Source organism: Puma concolor, unplaced genomic scaffold, assembly GCF_028749965.1.
Source record: "Puma concolor isolate L17-30 unplaced genomic scaffold, mPumCon1.1.hap2 unalloc_scaffold_60, whole genome shotgun sequence".
Lineage (NCBI taxonomy): Eukaryota > Metazoa > Chordata > Mammalia > Carnivora > Felidae > Puma > Puma concolor.
Window position 1 is genome coordinate 128,294 of NW_028240270.1, and position 19,634 is coordinate 147,927.

Sequence of the window (19,634 nt, forward strand, 5' to 3'; positions counted from 1 at the left end):
AGAGGAAGGCGTAGTAGTGAAGAACACATAAGAGACATGGGACTTGCAGATGTAGGTAGAAATACCATTTATCTCAAAGTGGAAAGTGGAGTAAGGTGTATATTAAAAGAAAAAAAGACTAATCAAGAGAGGTGGATGCAATTGAGAATGAAAATGAGGATAAGAGTAAAAAGGATTGTACTGTTGAGCACCAAGGTGATTAATTTGATGATGCACATAAAATGTCTTCATTGGGAGTTTTCTGAAATTATTGTCCATAGCAAGAAAACTCTTGAGCTGACTTGACAAAGAAGCCAGAATTGAAGTAACCACATGTTGTTAAGTATCTTTTTAGGTACAGAATTTTTATCCTTGGGTTCAAATCACGCATGTTTGGGCTTTCTCCTTCAGAGACATGGGATCAACACAGGTGTCACTTACAACAGTTGAGAGCATCCTCATGATGACCCTTGAATTTGGAAACACTGTAAGTTGATTTTTCTTATGTGTATTTTCACTTAGTTGTTGATTTAGATTTGTTTTATTGTCTTCCTAAGTCAGATTTATTGAGGTATAAAATTTACTCTTTTTAAGCGTACAGTTTGATGAGTTTTGACAAACGTGTACTTATGTAAGCACCACCACATTTGAGACGTAGACCATTCTGTCACCCCAAAAGGCCCCTATGTGCCTTTGCAGCCAATCCCCTTTTGTCACCACCAGCCCTGGCAACCACCAACCTAATTTTTGTCCCTATAGTTTTGCCTTCTCCACAGTGTCTTATAAATGAAATCATACAAGGGGCACCTGGGTGGCTCGGGCAGTTAAGCGTCCGACTTCAGCTCAGGTCATGATCTCGCGGTTCGTGAGTTCAAGCCCTGCATCGGACTCTGTCCTGACAGCTCAGAGCCTGGAGCCTGCTTCGGATTCTGTGTCTCCCTGTCTCTCTACCCCTTCCCCATTTGCCCTCCATCTCTCTCTCTCTCTCTCAAAAATAAATGAACATTAAAAAAAATAAATAAATGAAATCATACAGTATGCAGTCTTCTGTGATTGGTTCCTTTCAGCATAATCCTTTTGAGATTCATCCATGTGTTTTTTTAACTTTTTTAACGTTTATTTATTTTTGAGAAACAGAGAGCATAAGCAGGAGAGGGGGAGAGAGAGAGAGAGAGAGAGAGAGAGAGAGAGAGAGAGAGACAGACACACACAGAACCCGAAGCAGGCTCCAGGCTCTGTCAGCGCAGAGCCCAATACAGGGCATGAACCTGCGGAACATGAGATCATGGCCTGAGCCAAAGTCGGTCACTTATCTGACTGAGCCACCCAGGCACCCCAGAGACTCATCCATGTGTTTGCACATGTCAGTAGTTCATTTCCTTTTTATTGCCGAGTAGTATTGCAGTTGTGAGGATATACCAGTTTGTTTATGCGTTCATCAGTTAATGGGCATTTGAGTTGTTTCTAGCTTTTTGGCCTTTATGAATAAAGTTGCTTAAAACACTTACATGCAGGTCTTCGTATGAGCATATGTTTTCATTGGGGGAGGGGGGGAGGGGGTAAAATACCTAATGGCAGGATTGCTACATCATATGCTAAGTGTATATTTAACTGTTTAAGAAACTGCTTACCTGTTTTCTAAAGTGGATGTACCATTTTGCATTCCAGCCTGCAGTATATGAGATCTTCTATCTATCCTTTCTTCTAATGTCTTGATCTATTTTTCATAAGGTGAATGTTGGCCTTAAAATTGAGTTGGGAAGTAGTCCCCTCTCTTCAATTCTCTAGTACAGTTTGTGCAGAATTGGCATTATGTTTTCCTTAAATGTTTGCTAGAATTCACCAGTGAAGCCATGTGGGCTTGAAGCTTTCTTTGTGAGAAAGTGTTAAACTACAGATTTTATTTTTGTAATAGTGCTACTTAAATTACATACTTATTTTTTGGAGTAGTTCATGTCTTTCAGGGAATCTATTTCATCTTGAAGTTATTGACATAAAGTATTTTATAATGTTCCCTTATTATCCTTTTAGTATCTGTAGAATTGTAGTGATGTCATTCCTCTCATTTTTGATATTGATAATTTGTGTCTTCTCTTGTCTTTTCTTGATAAATCTGGCCAGAAGTTTATCAGTTTTACTTATCTTCTCTAAAAAGTGCCTTTTCATTACACTGACTTCTCTATTTTTGTTTTCCTTTTTAAAAATTTCTGCTTTGATCTTCATCATTCCATTTTCTCTCCTTACTCAGTGATGAATTTCCTTTTCTTTTTCTAGTTTCTTCAAAGTGGACACTGGGGGGGGGGGGGGGGGCGCCTGGGTGGCGCAGTCGGTTAAGCGTCCGACTTCAGCCAGGTCACGATCTCGCGGTCCGTGAGTTTGAGCCCCGCGTCGGGCTCTGCGCTGATGGCTCGGAGCCTGGAGCCTGTTTCCGATTCTGTGTCTCCCTCTCTCTCTGCCCCTCCCCCGTTCATGCTCTGTCTCTCTCTGTCCCAAAAATAATAAATAAACGTTAAAAAAAAAAAAAAAAACTTAAAAAAAAAAAGTGGACACTGGGGAAGATGAATACTATATGAGCAACATCCCACATGTTGACATGTGTTTTCAGTTTCAGTCGGTACAAAATCGTTTTTAATATCCATTTTGACTTATTTGACCAATAGGGTTCCTTAGGAGTGTGTTGGTTAGTTTCTAAATATTTGGAGATTTTACAGATCTGTTAATTTGTTATTTAATTCCATTGTGGTCACAGAACAATATGTTGGATGACTGAAATCCTTTTAAATTTATTGAGGCTTGTTTTATAGCCAATGAATTCTGGTAATAGATGAGAATATGGTCTATTTTGATAAATATTATGTGCCCACTTGAAAAAAAATATGTAGTCTGCTGATTTGGTGTGGAGTATTCTATAAATGTCAACTAGGTCAAGTAGGTTGGTAGTATTTTTCAAGTCTGATGTATCATTACTCATTTTCTATATATTTTTTCTGTCAATTATTGAGAGAGGGATATTGAAATCTCCAACTATAATTGTGTACTTTTGTGTCTCTCTTTCCTATTCTCCTTAATATATTTGGAAGTTCTATTATCAGATACATAAATTTTTAAGTTATGTCTTTTCTATTAGTTGACATTTCTATCACAATGGAATAACCTCATTTATCCCTGGTAATATCTTCGCTTTGAAATTGACTTTGTCCTATAGTAAATATAGCCACTCAAGGTTTCGTTTGATTAGTGTTAGCAAAGCATAATTTCTTCCATATTTTTAACCTACTTATATCTTTGTATTGAAGATGAATCTTATAGACAGCATATAGTTGGCTTTTGCTTTTTTATCCAGTATGACAACTCTATCTTTTAATTAGGTGATTGCACCATTTATAGTTAATGTAATTATTTATAGGATTACATTTAAAGCTACTGTCTACTCTTTCTATGTATCCCATCTGTTCTTTGTTTCTTTTCTTTTTCTTTTTCTTCCTGCTCTTGGGTTGATTTAGTACGTTTTATTATTTTTTGGTGGGGGGATAAATAGTTACAACTCAGGTTTTGTTATTTTAGTAGCTGTTTAATGGTTTGTAGTGTTCATGTTTAACTTATCACAGTCTATCTTCAAATGATATGATATGATTTCATGAATAGTATAAGAACCTTACAATAAATAGTGTACTTCCATTGTTCCCCTCCTGACCTTTGTGCTATTGTTTTCATACGTTTTACTTTTAGCACACCATATTATTTTTTTTGTTTAAATAGTCAATTATCTTTTTTTATTTTTTATTTTTGAGAGAGACAGAGTGCAAGTGGGGGAGGGGCAGAGAGAGAGGGAGACACAGAATCTGAAGCAGGCTCCAGGCTCTGAGCTGTAGACACAGAGCCTGATGTGGGGCCTGAAATCACAGACTATGAGATCATGACCTGAGCTGAAGTCAGATGCTTAACTGACTGAGCCACCTGGGTGCCCCTCAATTATCTCTTTTATTGAAGTATATATAGATCATGTAATATTAAATTAGTTTCAGGTGTACAACACAGTGATCTTTTATATACATTATGAAATGCTCACCACAATAAGTATATTACAGTATTATTGACGATATTCCCTATGCTGTACTTTTCATCTGGTGACTTATTTATTTTATAACTGCAAGTTTGTACCTCTTAACCCTTTTCACTCATTTTGTCCATATCCCTAGTTTGTTCTCCATATTTACAAGTGTTTTCTCTTTTTTGTTGTTGTTTATTCATTCATTTGGTTTTTTGTTTATTTTTTGTTTATTTTTTACCTTGTTTTATATTTTATTTTTTATTTATTTATTTTTTTAATATATGAAATTTATTGTCAAATTGGTTTCCATACAACACCCAGTGCTCATCCCAAAAGGTGCCCTCCTCAATACCCATCACCCACCCTCCCCTCCCTCCCACCCCCCATCAACCCTCAGTTTGTTCTCAGTTTTTAACAGTCTCTTATGCTTTGGCTCTCTCCCACTCTAACCTCTTTTTTTTTTTTTTTCCTTCCCCTCCCCCATGGGTTTCTGTTAAGTTTCTCAGGATCCACATAAGAGTGAAATCATATGGTATCTGTCTTTCTCTGTATGGCTTATTTCACTTAGCATCACACTCTCCAGTTCCATCCACGTTGCTACAAAAGGCCATATTTCATTTTTTCTCATTGCCACGTAGTATTCCATTGTGTATATAAACCACAATTTCTTTATCCATTCATCAGTTGATGGACATTTAGGCTCTTTCCATCATTTGGCTATTGTTGAGAGTGCTGCTATAAACATTGGGGTACAAGTGCCCCTATGCATCAGTACTCCTGTGTCCCTTGGATAAATTCCTAGCAGTGCTATTGCTGGGTCATAGGGTAGGTCTATTTTTAATTTTCTGAGGAACCTCCACACTGCTTTCCAGAGCGGCTGCACCAATTTGCATTCCCACCAACAGTGCAAGAGGGTTCCCGTTTCTCCACATCCTCTCCAGCATCTACAGTCTCCCGATTTGTTCATTTTGGCCACTCTGACTGGCGTGAGGTGATATCTGAGTGTGGTTTTGATTTGTATTTCCCTGATAAGGAGCGACGTTGAACATCTTTTCATGTGCCTGTTGGCCATCCGGATGTCTTCTTTAGAGAAGTGTCTATTCATGTTTTCTGCCCATTTCTTCACTGGGTTATTTGCTTTTCGGGTGTGGAGTTTGGTGAGCTCTTTATAGATTTTGGATACTAGCCCTTTGTCCGATATGTCATTTGCAAATATCTTTTCCCATTCCGTTGGTTGCCTTTTAGTTTTGTTGGTTGTTTCCTTTGCTGTGCAGAAGCGTTTTATCTTCATAAGGTCCCAGTAATTCACTTTTGCTTTTAATTCCCTTGCCTTTGGGGATGTGTCGAGTAAGAGATTGCTACGGCTGAGGTCAGAGAGGTCTTTTCCTGCTTTCTCCTCTAAGGTTTTGATGGTTTCCTGTCTCCCATTCAGGTCCTTTATCCATTTTAAGTTTATTTTTGTGAATGGTGTGAGAAAGTGGTCTAGTTTCATTCTTCTGCATGTTGCTGTCCAGTTCTCCCAGCACCATTTGTTAAAGAGACTGTCTTTTTTCCATTGGATGTTCTTTCCTGCTTTGTCAAAGATGAGTTGGCCATACGTTTGTGGGTCTAGTTCTGGGGTTTCTATTCTATTCCATTGGTCTATGTGTCTGTTTTTGTGCCAATACCATGCTGTCTTGATGATGACAGCTTTGTAGTAGAGGCTAAAGTCTGGGATTGTGGTGCCTCCTGCTTTGGTCTTCTTCTTCAAAATTACTTTGGCTATTCGGGGCCTTTTGTGGTTCCATATGAATTTTAGGATTGCTTGTTCTAGTTTCGAGAAGAATGCTGGTGCAATTTTGATTGGGATTGCATTGAATGTGTAGATAGCTTTGGGTAGTATGGACATTTTGACAATATTTATTCTTCCAATCCATGAGCAGGGAATGTCTTTCCATTTCTTTAAATCTTCAATTACCTTCATAAGTTTCCTATAGTTTTCAGCATGCAGATCTTTTACATCTTTGGTTAGATTTATTCCTAGGTATTTTATGCTTCTTGCTGCAATTGTGAATGGGATCAGTTTCTTTATTTGTCTCTCTGTTGCTTCATTGTTAGTGTATAAGAATGCAACTGATTTCTGTACATTGATTTTGTATCCTGCAACTTTGCTGAATTCATGTATCAGTTCTAGCAGACTTTGGTGGAGTCTATCGGATTTTCCATGTATAATATCATGTCATCTGCAAAAAGCGAAAGCTTGACTTCATCTTTGCCAATTTTGATGCCTTTGATTTCCTTTTGTTGTCTGATTGCTGATGCTAGAACTTCCAGCACTATGTTAAACAACAGCGGTGAGAGTGGGCATCCCTGTCGTGTTCCTGATCTCAGGGAAAAAGCTCTAGTTTTTCCCCGTTGAGGATGATGTTAGCTGTGGGCTTTTCATAAATGGCTTTTATGATCTTTAAGTATGTTCCTTCCATCCCGACTGTCTCAAGGGTTTTTATTAAAAAAGGGTGCTGGATTTTGTCAAAGGCCTTTTCTGCATCGATTGACAGGATCATATGGTTCTTCTCTTTTTTTTTTTTTGTTAATGTGATGTATCACGTTGATTGATTTGCGAGTGTTGAACCAGCCCTGCACCCCAGGAATGAATCCCACTTGGTCATGGTGAATAATTCTTTTTATATGCCGTTGAATTCGATTTGCCAGTATCTTATTGAGAATTTTTGCATCCATATTCATCAGGGATATTGGCCTGTAGTTCTCTTTTTTTACTGGGTCTCTGTCTGGTTTAGGAATCAAAGTAATACTGGCTTCATAGAATGAGTCTGGAAGTTTTCCTTCCCCTTCTATTTTTTGGAATAGCTTGAGAAGGATAGGTATTATCTCTGCTTTAAACGTCTGGTAGAACTCCCCTGGGAAGCCATCTGGTCCTGGACTCTTATTTGTTGGGAGATTTTTGATAACCGATTCAATTTCTTTGCTGGTTATGGGTCTGTTCAAGCTTTCTATTTCCTCCTGATTGAGTTTTGGAAGAGTGTGGGTGTTTAGGAATTTGTCCATTTCTTCCAGGTTGCCCAATTTGTTGGCATATAATTTTTCATAGTATTCCCTGATAATTGTTTGTATCTCTGAGGGATTGGTTGTAATAATTCCATTTTCATTCATGATTTTATCTATTTGGGTCATCTCCCTTTTCTTTTTGAGAAGCCTGGCTAGAGGTTTGTCAATTTTGTTTATTTTTTCAAAAAACCAACTCTTGGTTTCGTTGATCTGCTCTACAGTTTTTTTAGACTCTCTATTGTTTATTTCTGCTCTGATCTTTATTATTTCTCTTCTTCTGCTGGGTTTAGGCTGCCTTCGCTGTTCTGCTTCTATTTCCTTTAGGTGTGCTGTTAGATTATGTATTTGGGATTTTTCTTGTTTCTTGAGATCGGCCTGGATTGCAATGTATTTTCCTCTCAGGACTGCCTTCGCTGCGTCCCAAAGCGTTTGGATTGTTGTATTTTCATTTTCGCTTGTTTCCATATATTTTTTACTTTCTTCTCTAATTGCCTGGCTGACCCACACATTCTTTAGTAGGGTGTTCTTTAACCTCCATGCTTTTGGAGGTTTTCCAGACTTTTTCCTGTGGTTGATTTCAAGCTTCATAGCATTGTGGTCTGAAAGTATGCATGGTATAATTTCAATTCTTGTAAACTTATGAAGGGCTGTTTTGTGACCCAGTATATGATCTATCTTGGAGAATGTTGCATGTGCACTCGAGAAGAAAGTATATTCTGTTGCTTTGGGATGCAGAGTTCTAAATATATCTGTCAAGTCCATCTGATCCAATGTCTCATTCAGGGCCCTTGTTTCTTTATTGACCATGTGTCTAGATGATCTATCCATTTCTGTAAGTGGAGTGTTAAAGTTCCCTGCAATTACCACATTCTTATCAATAAGGTTGCTTATGTTTATGAGTAATTGTTTTATATATTTGGGGGCTCCGGTATTCGGCGCATAGACATTTATAATTGTTAGCTCTTCCTGATGGATAGACCCTGTAATTATTATATAATGCCCTTCTTCATCTCTTGTTACAGCCTTTAATTTAAAGTCTAGTTTGTCTGATACAAGTATGGCTACTCCAGCTTTCTTTTGGCTTCCAGTAGCATGATAAATAGTTCTCCATCCCCTCACTCTCAATCTAAAGGTGTCCTCAGGTCTAAAATGAGTCTCTTGTAGACAGCAAATAGATGGGTCTTGTTTTTTTATCCATTCTGATACCCTATGTCTTTTGGTTGGCGCATTTAATCCATTTACATTCAGTGTTATTATAGAAAGATACGGGTTTAGAGTCATTGTGATGTCTGTATGTTTTATGCTTGTAGCGATGTCTCTGGTACTTTGTCTCACAGGGTCCCCCTTAGGATCTCTTGTAGGGCTGGTTTAGTGGTGACAAATTCCTTCAGTTTTTGTTTGTTTGGGAAGACCTTTATCTCTCCTTCTATTCTAAATGACAGACTTGCTGGATAAAGGATTCTCGGCTGCATACTTTTTCTGTTTAGCACACTGAAGATCTCGTGCCAATTCTTTCTGGCCTGCCAAGTTTCAAAAGAGAGATCAGTCACGAGTCTTATAGGTCTCCCTTTATATGTGAGGGCACGTTTATCCCTTGCTGCTTTCAGAATTTTCTCTTTATCCTTGTATTTTGCCAGTTTCACTATGATATGTCGTGCAGAAGATCGATTCAAGTTACGTCTGAAGGGAGTTCTCTGTGCCTCTTGGATTTCAATGCCTTTTTCCTTCCCCAGTTCAGGGAAGTTCTCAGTTATAATTTCTTCAAGTACCCCTTCAGCACCTTTCCCTCTCTCTTCCTCCTCTGGGATACCAATTATGCGTATATTATTTCTTTTTAGTGTATCGCTCAGTTCTCTAATTTTCCCCTCATACTCCTGGATTTTTTTATCTCTCTTTCTCTCAGCTTCCTCTTTTTCCATAACTTTATCCTCTAGTTCACCTATTCTCTCCTCTGCCTCTTCAATCCGAGCTGTCGTCGTTTCCATTTTGTTTTGCATTTCGTTTAAAGCGCTTTTCAGCTCCTCGTGACTGTTCCTTAGTCCCTTGATCTCTGTAGCAAGAGATTCTCTGCTGTCCTCCATACTGTTTGCAAGCCCAGCGATTAATTTTATGACTATTATTCTAAATTCACTTTCTGTTATATTATTTAAATCCTTTTTGATCAGTTCATTAGCTGTTGTTATTTCCTGGAGATGCTTCTGAGGGGAATTCTTCCGCTTGGTCATTTTGGGTAGTCCCTGGAGTGGTGAGGACCTGCAGGGCGCTTCCCCTGTGCTGTGGTGTATAACTGGAGTTGGTGGGCGGGGCCGCAGTCCGACCTGATGTCTGCCCCCAGCCCACCGCTGGGGCCACAGTCAGACTGGTGTGTGCCTTCTCTTCTCCTCTCCTAGGGGCGGGATTCACTGTAGGGTGGCGTGGCCCATCTGGGCTACTTGCACACTGCCAGGCTTGTGATGCTGGGGATCTGGCGTATTAGCTGGGGTGGGTAGGCGTATTAGCTGGGGTGGGCAGGAGGGGCAGGCTTAGCTCGCTTCTCCTTAGGTGATCCACTTCAGGAGGGGCCCCTCTTCTGTGGGCCTCTCATCTGCGCTTGGCTCCGGAGACTCCGTTCTGCTAATCCTCTGGCGGCTTTCTGGGTTATTTAGGCAGGTGTAGGTGGAATCTAAGTGATTAGGTCCCAAGTTTAAATGTCAAATCTTTCCAAAGAAATTGGAAACTGCCCAACCGCAGGAGAAGAGCCTAGACGAGGTTGAGAGTGTGGGGAAAAAGTTCCTGAGAGTGAACAAGGTCATCAAGGGCCCAAAGGGCATACGGAAAAGGCACTTAAAAGAACTGAGACGTCAGAACATCCAGAGGAAACAGAACGCCCAGCCGTCTGTGGAGAACATGGCCAAGGAAAGAAGGCTCAGGAGACCATCCCCAGGGGAGCTTCACGTGGCGCACAGGCCCAGCAAATTAATGGGAAGCTCCTTCAATACAGAGCCTTCGTTCGTAGAGGAGCACAAGGCAGCGGTCTCTTCTTTCCTGAAGCAATACTCTTTGGGCAGGCCTTCTGCCACCCCCGCTCTAAAATCCCCACCTGACGTGAAAAAAAAAAATCAAAAGACTTCATGTACAGCGTTTTTGTTTTAGAAGATGCAAATGCTAGAGTTAGAAATATGAAGGCTTTCGGGCCAGCCTCACACCCCAGAAAAACACACCGCTTTCATAAAAGTCGCTCCCATGTGGTCCACAGAACACCCTAGGCCAAACTGAATCGAAAGTCCAGAAAGGAAAGTTCACTCAGTAATAGACAGCTGCTTGCAAAGAGGCCTCCATCCTCTGCAGTCAGGAGCCTCATAAATTCCCCTTCACGAGAGGATTTTTCATCTCCGGGAGAACTGAGTCCTCAGAAAAATCCTTTTCCAGAATTATTTGCTCCTTCAGGAACTTACAGAGAAAACACTACTGCAGAGAACGCTACTGCCCAAAATGTTTCTGACGAAAATATTTCTACAGGAAACACTACTGTGCCAGCACAAACCCTCCCTGAATTCACAAACCGTAAGAATCTTTCCACTGCTAATTCTACTGTTACTGCAGACAACTCTATGCCGACCGTTAAACAAACCAATGATACACAATGGGAATACCACAATGCGGGCACTGGCTTGCCCCCAAAAGCCACAGGCTTCACTGTGTCAAAGGTGATCTGTTTGAAATTCCGTTAAACCAGCAGCTACAGTCCCTCATCCCCAACAATGACGTGAGAAGCCTCATTTCTCATGTTATCCGGACTTTGAAAATGGACTGCTCCGAGACCCACATGCAGCTGGCCTGTGCCAAGCTCATCTCCAGAACAGGCCTCCTGATGAAGCTTCTCAGCGAGCAGCAAGAAGTAAAGGTGTCCAAGGCAGAGTGGGATACGGACCAATGGGAAAATGAGAACTATATCAGTGAGAGCACAGAAGTCCAGAGTGAACAGAGAGGGCAGGAGTCAAGGGAGGTGAGGATAAATCCCAAAATGTGGGGTCTCGACATTTAGGTGGTTTAGGACATGGACCCAAGCACAAGGACCAGGGGCTCCTAGTCCGGGTCTTGTCTTGGCCACATAATTTTGCCTAAGGCAATGATCTGCCACTTTGCTCATTCAGGAAACAGTGCCGCTGTTCCCAGAGTAGACAAAAAGAGGACCTAACATACAAGATACATAAATTCTTGAAGAAAATGCTAATGATTAAGATTACATATCACATTAGATTTGGTATATTCCTTAAGAACCTATAAGCGATTCATCGGAAAGAATGGGGTTTTAGAGTCGTTAAAGAATAGTTAACTTTCATCCTATCTCTGTTTTCTAAAAACATTGTTCTTTCCCTTTTTTTTAGCTCACAAAAGTTCCAGGCTATGGCTATAACAACAAACTCATCTTGGCAATATCTGTGACTGTAGTAGTGATGATTTTGATCATAGTTTTCTGTCTCATTGAGGTAAGGACAACAATTAATTCAGATTCCCAGACTATATTCCTTCTTTATAATAGATTCAGAACCCACAAACTGAAAATCAAAGCCACTTTCCCACCTATCACGACCTGATATCCCTCTTCAGTCTGGAGGAAGGAGATAGGCTTTGTCCTTTCATTGCAAAGTATATTCCAGGGATTTTAAAAGGAACCCCACTGCCGGGAGACATCTGTGGATTGTAACCAAGATAACAAGCCATTAGCTTGTTCTGAGACATTAGGTCTAAGAAGGCCACAGTTGACACGATAGTAAAATTTCTTCAACTCAAAAAAATTATGTCGATTCGATGCACTCACCAGTCATCCTCCTCCTACCACTGATTTCTTTCCTCGTTGGCTAAAATGATGAGAGAGAAATAGTCTTCACCTTCATGGAGCTATCAGTCATCTCGGAAGAAAGGGCATGGCTTAGAGATAAAAGTGTCATCTTGTTGATTAATTAGATGTACCTACAGCTCTCTCCTCCACTTCGCAAGGCATTGTGTAGACAGGTTCAGTTAAAACCCTGCAGCTAAAATCCTGCATCAGGCTACTCAAAGCTTGTCATAATTACAGTTGCCTATTCCTGGAGCTTGCCTGTTTACCTTTTATTCAATTATGTATGAATTGAATATATATTCAATATATTTATTCAAATATACATATGCTTATTATATATATATATGTATATGTATATATATATATGTATATATATATATATATATACATATATATATATTGCCATCTGTCATGGCAACCCTCCATTTCAGCCAAAGCAGCCCCCCACCATCCCCTAGTCAGACCATGCCCATTCCTACTTTTGTTGGTGACTTTGCCCACTTGAAATTCCTTTATTTCACTCTGCTGGTGGAAGTCCCATGAGCCTTCAAAAGCCAACTCGAGTTCATCTTTCTTCACAAAGCCTTCCCCGAATACTGTAATACTCCTGGACCTAGTCCTTCTGTGAGATTGTCACCATTTCTTAGGGTCTACAGTGACGCATTCCCCTCCCCTGATAACAAAAATATGCTAAACAGTTTGTTAAAAGGCAGCTCCTCAAGAGAGAAATATCAAGGTCATGGATCAGAGCAGAGATATGTAAGGCTTCCTGGTCTCTCAGACTCGAGTAAAGCCTGACTGGATGTATTAACTGCTAAGGAGAAACATGTCTGTCTTCTGGAGGGTTGGTCAGTAGTAAAGGCATAGAAATGGTGAGGAAGAGACCAACATGGGCAGTGCCCACCTAGCCTTGCCTAAGAGTAGAGATGGCACCTCAGGCAGCAGATGAGAGTCAGGCCCACCAGCCGGGCTGTGCCCGCGGGGCAGATGGATGGATCTAGCTACCTCAGTCCTTTCCATTAAACACTGGATTCAGCTAATTACTTTTCTTCCACTTCTCTTCTCACCAAATAGCCTTCTGATTATACTTCAGCGTGCCACAGAGGCCTGTCTCCACAGGAGGTAATGCCCAATCATGTAGACACAGATGCCCTATCTATGGAACGGATGTTTTCCTTATTGTCAAGTCTTGACCTGACATTCTGATTTTGATCAATCCTGTGACATTGGTGAGGTGATATTGCCTCCATGTAGAAAGAAGTGCGTTCTCTCTTGATGAGATCAGGGTCTGATTTCTCAGCCTAAGAGCCTAGGAACTAGCGTGGGGTCAGCTTACCATGACCTCTGGGAAGAGAAATCATTGGCCATTGTCCAGTCAGTACTCTGCATCTTGAGGTGGCCTGCAGCCTTTTGCTTTTGGGGAAGTTCTATAAACTCCTATTGCTGTTTTAAATTCCTATGTGGTTTAACCTTGTGTGTATATTTTTTTATGTGGTTTCATTATTTCCTCTCCCTACTTAGATGATACACTTTTTGAGGTCAGAGACCATGCAGTTTTTTTCCTGTAGTGGACAATAATGATGTTCAAAGGAAGAGATGAGGCATTGTGTCAATTTCACAAGGAGGAATAATGCAACCTAATATTTATGTGAAGTAGCCTACAGAGTCCAGCAATAGACAGATCCGTGGGTGACTAGGACTTTTGAAATGTTACCTTTTAGAGGCGCCTGGGTGGCTCAGTTGGTTAAGCGTCCTACTTTGGCTCAGGTCATAATTTCATGGTTCAGGAGTTCGAGCCCTGTGTTGGGCTCTGTGCTGACAGCTCAGAACCTGGAGCCTGCTCTGGATTCTGTGTGTGTCTCTCTCTCTCTTTGCCCCTCTCTCACTCTTACTCTCTCTCTCTGTCACTCTCAAAAATAAATAAACATTGAAATGTTACCTTTTAGTATTCAAATCAGTGGACGAAAATAAATAAATGGTAGTAGAACAACTGCTTAATTATTTGGGAGGAAAATAACAACAGATCCCTATTTCTCACCTTAAAAAAACATATTTCAGTCAATGTAAAAAAAGAGAAACAAGAACCCGCCCAAGTATTAGAAGAAAATAGAATCAATACTTTTATGATCTTGTGGTGAGAAAAAGCTTTGTGACCTGATACCACATGCAGAAACATTTGATAGATTTGATCGTCTTGTCTGATTTATGCTTGGAATAAACCAGACATCTGATTTAATCCCCACAGTCCTGTGAGGATGATATCACCATCCTTCTTTCATACATAGAAGGGGATCAGCTTAAGGCCCCTGTGGCAAAACCCAAAGCAGAACCCAGCTGTGCCTGCAGTCAGCCTGTCTCCTATCCCACGGTTCCGTCTCCTTCACGATAAAAACACTGACAAATATTTGAAACATTGAAATTCAGTGAAAGCCCTTGAAAGGATGAATATATCTCATATGAAGAGAGTTTTATAAATCAACAGGAAGAGGACAAACAATCCAGGGGATCAAGGGGGCAAGGACTACGATGAACAGGAGGGTGTGGACAGTCCGTCACCATATCTGCCTCATGGCTTATGGGACATGGGTCTTGTTAACAAGGCCTTTTCGCCTCATGGTATAAAAACAGTCTCTGATATTTTCTTCTGTACTCTTATAATATTTGTTGTGATTTATTTATTTTTAATCTGTATGGAATCTGTGTGGTGTTTTGGTACGGTCGAGGTAGGGGATCTAACTTTTTTCCCTTACGTAAAGATCCAGTTACTTTAAAATCTTTTATTGAATGGTTCATTCTTTCTTCATGGATCTAAAATACTATTTTTATCTGGACTCTATTCTATCAATCTGGTTTTCTTTTCCTGTATCAGTATCACGCTACATACTTAACTGCAGTTGCTCCGTAAGAATGTATTTTAATGTCTGCTCTGTGATCTTCTTTTTCATACAGTTTGTAGCTATGCTTGCACATTTTCTCTACCAAATGTCAGCTGGCCAGTTTTTGTTTAAAAAACTGTCTTGGGATTTGAATGGGATTGCCTTGACTTTGTAGGTTAATTTGAAGGGAACTGACATCTTTACACTATTCTGGGAAAATAGTGTCTCACATCATGTATTCGTTTCTTCTTAATGTCCTTCAGAAGAGCTTTAGTGTTTTCATCTCATAGGTCTTACCCATTCTTTGCTAAGTTTATTCCTAGGTACTTTATGCCTTTTTATTGATCATTGTAAATGGGATAATTCTTCCGTTTTTTGATTAATTATTTATGGAACATAGGAAAGTCATTGAGGTTTACATGTTGATCTCTTGATTTTATATCTAGCCATCTTACTGAATTCTCATATTTCTTCCAATAAAATTTTAGTTGATTCTCTTGGGCCTTTTAGTTTGTCTGTAATTTCGTATGCAAATACGTCTTAGTTCTTCCTTTCCACGACTCCATTTTTTCCCAGTGCATCAGTTAGGACCTCCTCAACACCAATGAATAGAAGCAGTGATAACACACATCCTACTCTTGTCCTTGACTTTAAAACAGTGCTGCTGTTTAGGTTTCTGGTAGACACTTTTCTTTTCCTCCTCCCAAGAATTTTTATTAGGAATTATCTGTCGAATGTTATCTGAGACAGTCAGTAAAACGTATTACCAGCTGCACACAAGTTAGGTGTTATTGAAGAGTCAAAGGACTATTAAACAAATTCCTGTCCTAGGAAAAGTTATCCTCTCACTGGGTAGAGAAGACCTAAAATGCAAAGGAATGAATAAAGATTTGGAGGGAGTGGTTATTGTGATGGGTAACTGTGATCATGTTCTCTTCCAAAACAGATTCATTCTCATAGAGCAGCAGCCAAGGAAGGTAAAGAAGGAAGCTCAAGGTAAATATTAGTCTGGCAATCGTTAAAGTAGAATTTTAGAACTAGATTTTCAAACTCATCTATTTCAATCCCCTTGTTTTACAGCCAGGAAATCACCAAAGGCAGAAAGAATACATATTTGGCCTAATGCTTTGCCTGGATCCAGCAAAGTTAGCTGCCCAGCCAAACCCGAGTTAGAATGGGACTGGCACAGAGCACCTGCTCACTAGACCTTTAAAGAAAGATCGTGGGGGGACGGGGGTGGAAATGTTCAGACCCGTTGCTGCTGGCGGTGGGCATCGGGCCTGGCCACAGACCTTCTCAGAGGCTCTGGAGAAGGGATAGGGAGGGCCAAAAGTCGTGGGGTGAAGGGGCTAGTCTTCAAGCATGATGGAAGGTGGAATACATGAGTCCGTCCTATAGAGTGGGGGGGAGACTTCCTTCTTCCTCCTTCTGGTTTTCGAGGCCCCGCTCTCCATTCCCTTTATCCAGACCCAATAGAATTTGAACTGGGAGAGACCTTAGATAATCATTTATCTCTTCCTTTTATAATAATGAGATGGAGAAGGAGAAAAGGAAGATGTCTTGCCGGACGGTTGTATCACTAGTACCACTAGAACCAGAAAGAAGATGGTTCCTTTCCAGTTGGGCATGTCTCTGACTACACTGTTCTTGGGCTGTGAACTGCATTTTATGTCACAACTCAGTGCACACATACCGTATAGACATAAGTCCCTTCTAAAACAAACTTACCATACACTCTGATTCTTTCTGTTCTGTTTGAGTTTATTATTTATTTGGGGGGGGGGGAGCAGAGAGAGGGAGAGAGAGAGAGAGAGAGGGAGAGAGAATCCCAAGCAGGTTCTACACTATCAGCACAGAGCCAGACACAGGGCTCAATGTCACAATCTGTGAGATCATCACTTGAGGCAAAATCAAGACTTGGGCTGCTCACCTGACTGAGCCACCCAGGTACCCCCTATTCCGTTTGTATGCAAAAAGAGTATTTTGTGTTTTAGCGCTAGCCGTGTGTTTTAAGGTGATTTCACGACCCACTCCCTCATCTGCCTGCAGTGTGACAGTCAGTGAGCTAGATAACTGCTGGTTGGACTCAGGCATTCACTCGGTGCGATTCATCTCGTAAGGTAAAGCAGCTAGGAAAATGGAAACACCTCCCCACCCGCCAGCAAATGATGCCTGGGAGGCTAAGCCTGGCGGGGACGGATGTAAAATGCTTCTGGAGAGAGTTAGGTGCTTCTGCCGTGTGGTCACCCAGTTTGTTGACTGCACAAGGGCACTTGGCCAAGGGCCAGAAGGGGAGCAGGGTGAAAATCCTGCCTATACTTCATGTCAAGTTACATGCAAAGGTCTCCCAGGGACACTGTGGGGCCATTATGGACAGACACAGGACAATTCTGAAAGCCCAGCATGTATGGAATTATTTCTGAGATCCCAGGTCTGTGTTGATTTTGCTTGCTAATAAGACTGGAGAAATACATTGTGAGAGGCATGGAAAATGGTACGAATCACTAATTGTCTGTGTGTGTGTTTCCTTCAAGGGGCTTCTTTGGATCTCTGCTGCGTAAGAGATGCTCAAAGGAAAGTGACAGTCAGGTAAATCTGAGGAGGATAAAGTACCGTGGCTGGAGAAGGCAGGGGAAACGGACCTAACATTGTCCTTTCTGTTTTCTAGGAGGGCTTTTTCTGGAGAAGGCGGCCACTTTGGCTTAGGGACATGTACAGACCTCTCAATGCCACACGCAAGAAAAACATGGCACAGAAGCTACACGACAAGGATTCTTCTCATTAAGATGAGATTTTCCACATGGAACTAGGGTACGTGATTGGGGAAGATTTTCTCTAAAATGAGGCAATTATGAAGAGTTGAATTGTTCCTTTCGAGAGTCAAAGCCTTGGCATTCTTCTCCTTTTCCCAGGGAGCCTGGCAAAGCCACAGCAGAGAAGGCCACAGATTCCACTACTGAAGAGCTGGGTGACGAGAGTGAGACACTATGTGAGGTTGTCACAGAGTGAACGCCGTCCTGCCTCAGGCCACCTACAAAGTTTACTTTCCGATACTCGCTTCTCAGCATTGCTTATAAAATACTTTTTCTTCTCATATTGAAATGTATAAATCCATAACCAATTCTAGCCACGTGGTAAGGAACTAAAACGTAAACAGTTCAGAATTTATCTACAGACAACAGGGGCCACGGGCGAGAGAAGCAGGACTGAAGCCAGAGTCCCTCGTGGTAGCCAGGATTTCCGCAAGACACAAATGGGCAAAGTAGGGTGAATGGGGCGTCTTTCCCTCATTTCCCTGATACAGTCAGTCTCTGGAAACCGGACAACGTATCTTCAAGGGGCTTAGACTATTAAGTTCATTCACAGCTTATTCTGGTGCTCTCTCCCCTGGCTCACCAAATACCAGTTACTCACAACGCGCTTGACCCCCTGCCCGTAGAGGATCATCTCTTTCTGGCCCCTCCGTGAGGTCTTTGGGGTTGCCAGAGTATTTGGATCGCTGAGCCTACCTCCACTGTCGGGCTGAGGCCTGTCTGTCTTCCCAAGAGCTCAAACTCAGACACAAAATGTGTAGCGGGAAGTAGGGTGTTCCTCAACCTTACAAGCTAGTAGACAATTCCCATTGGGTTTTTGTGTTTGTTTTCTTTAAAAAAAAAAAAAGTCCCCACCCTCAGAGAGCTAGCAGGGAGATGCTGGAGGGTTAGAGTAAAGAATGTGTGAGAGCAGTAATCACCCAGGACTGCCCTGCTCAGGCCTTTATTTCAGAAAACTTATTGGTGGGGGCACTTCCTGTTCACCTGTACCACACTAGCCTCTGCTGACCCCACTGAGGGTCGGATGCGTGCGGCTGGGCTCTCTCCAGTTCAGCCCAGCACCGCACCTACCACTGCTTTCCTACCCAGCTCGGATCAGGGCTGCACGATTCCAAGAGATAATGCAGCACAACGTGCAGAAGACGCAAACATCCCTCCACTTCTGCAGAGGAGGGCGTTAACCAGTCACATTTGGGATGTTGGGAGGAGTCGGGGTGCCTGGGTGGCTCCGTCCGTTGAGCATCCGACTTTGGCTCAGGTCATGACCTCATGGTGTGGGAGTTTGAGCCCTGCATTGGGCTCTCTGCTGTCAGCACAGAGCCCACTTCAGATCCTCCGTCTCCCTTTCTCTCTGTCCCTCCCCCCAGCTCACACACTGTCTCTCAAAAATAGATAAACATTAAAAATAATGAAGTCATCTATACTTTCTGAGTAAATGAATGACAGATTTTAGAAAAAGGACGTCAGAGTCAAAATACAGTAGTGAATAAAAGAAATCCTGAACGAACAAGGTTTGATCATCTCTTTTCTTAATGTCTGTTTATTTTGAAAGAGAGCAAGGGGGGAGGGGCAGAGAGAGAGGGAGAGAAAGAGCCCCAAGCGGGCTCCGTGCTCAGTGTGGAACCCGATGCGAGGGACTCGATCTTACGACCGTGAGATCACAGCCTGAGCTGAAATCAAGAGTCGGATGCTTAACCGACTGAGCCACCCAGGCGCCCCTGACAATCTCTTTACATGCCCCCAAATAAATGCTGGTGGCTTAGCGATAGGTGATGGAATATGGCACCAACCGCTGGCCACCAACAGAGTCCCCCGAGGGGACAGTAGGACTGGGGCACAGCCCAGCAGATTTGGCAGGGTTGGTAGGAACGGTTCCAAGCGGAGTGATTGGCCCATCAGTGCCTCTTCGGCTCTATTAGTTTGCTGCTGCTGGGCAAGGACACCTGTTCTCCGGGTGCCTGCTCCCGTTCCCCCAGCGTTTTAGTGAGAATGGCCCCCAAGTGTCTGTCTCGGTGTGGTGACTTCAGTGAGCCAACAAATAACTGTGT

At 41.8% G+C, this 19,634-nt stretch overlaps 1 protein-coding gene across 2 annotated transcripts in view; it reads left to right on the top strand.

The window, feature by feature from the left end:
* LOC147571105 (leucine-rich repeat-containing protein 37A2-like) overlaps positions 1-17,869 on the top strand; it is a 33,262-nt gene extending 15,393 nt beyond the window's left edge. Inside the window, exons 5-10 of one of the 2 annotated variants that reach the window (XM_086696631.1) lie at positions 391-466; positions 11,443-11,544; positions 15,720-15,769; positions 17,308-17,362; positions 17,442-17,584; positions 17,686-17,869. In XM_086696631.1, the coding sequence (XP_086552757.1) occupies positions 391-466; positions 11,443-11,544; positions 15,720-15,769; positions 17,308-17,362; positions 17,442-17,558 (400 nt within the window). In that variant the 3' untranslated portion in view covers positions 17,559-17,584; positions 17,686-17,869. Of the gene's footprint in view, positions 1-390; positions 467-9,640; positions 11,061-11,442; positions 11,545-15,719; positions 15,770-17,307; positions 17,363-17,441; positions 17,585-17,685 lie in introns of those variants that run through there. The other variant, XM_086696632.1, reaches the window with a different exon arrangement.
* Positions 17,870-19,634: the final 1,765 nt, after the last annotated feature.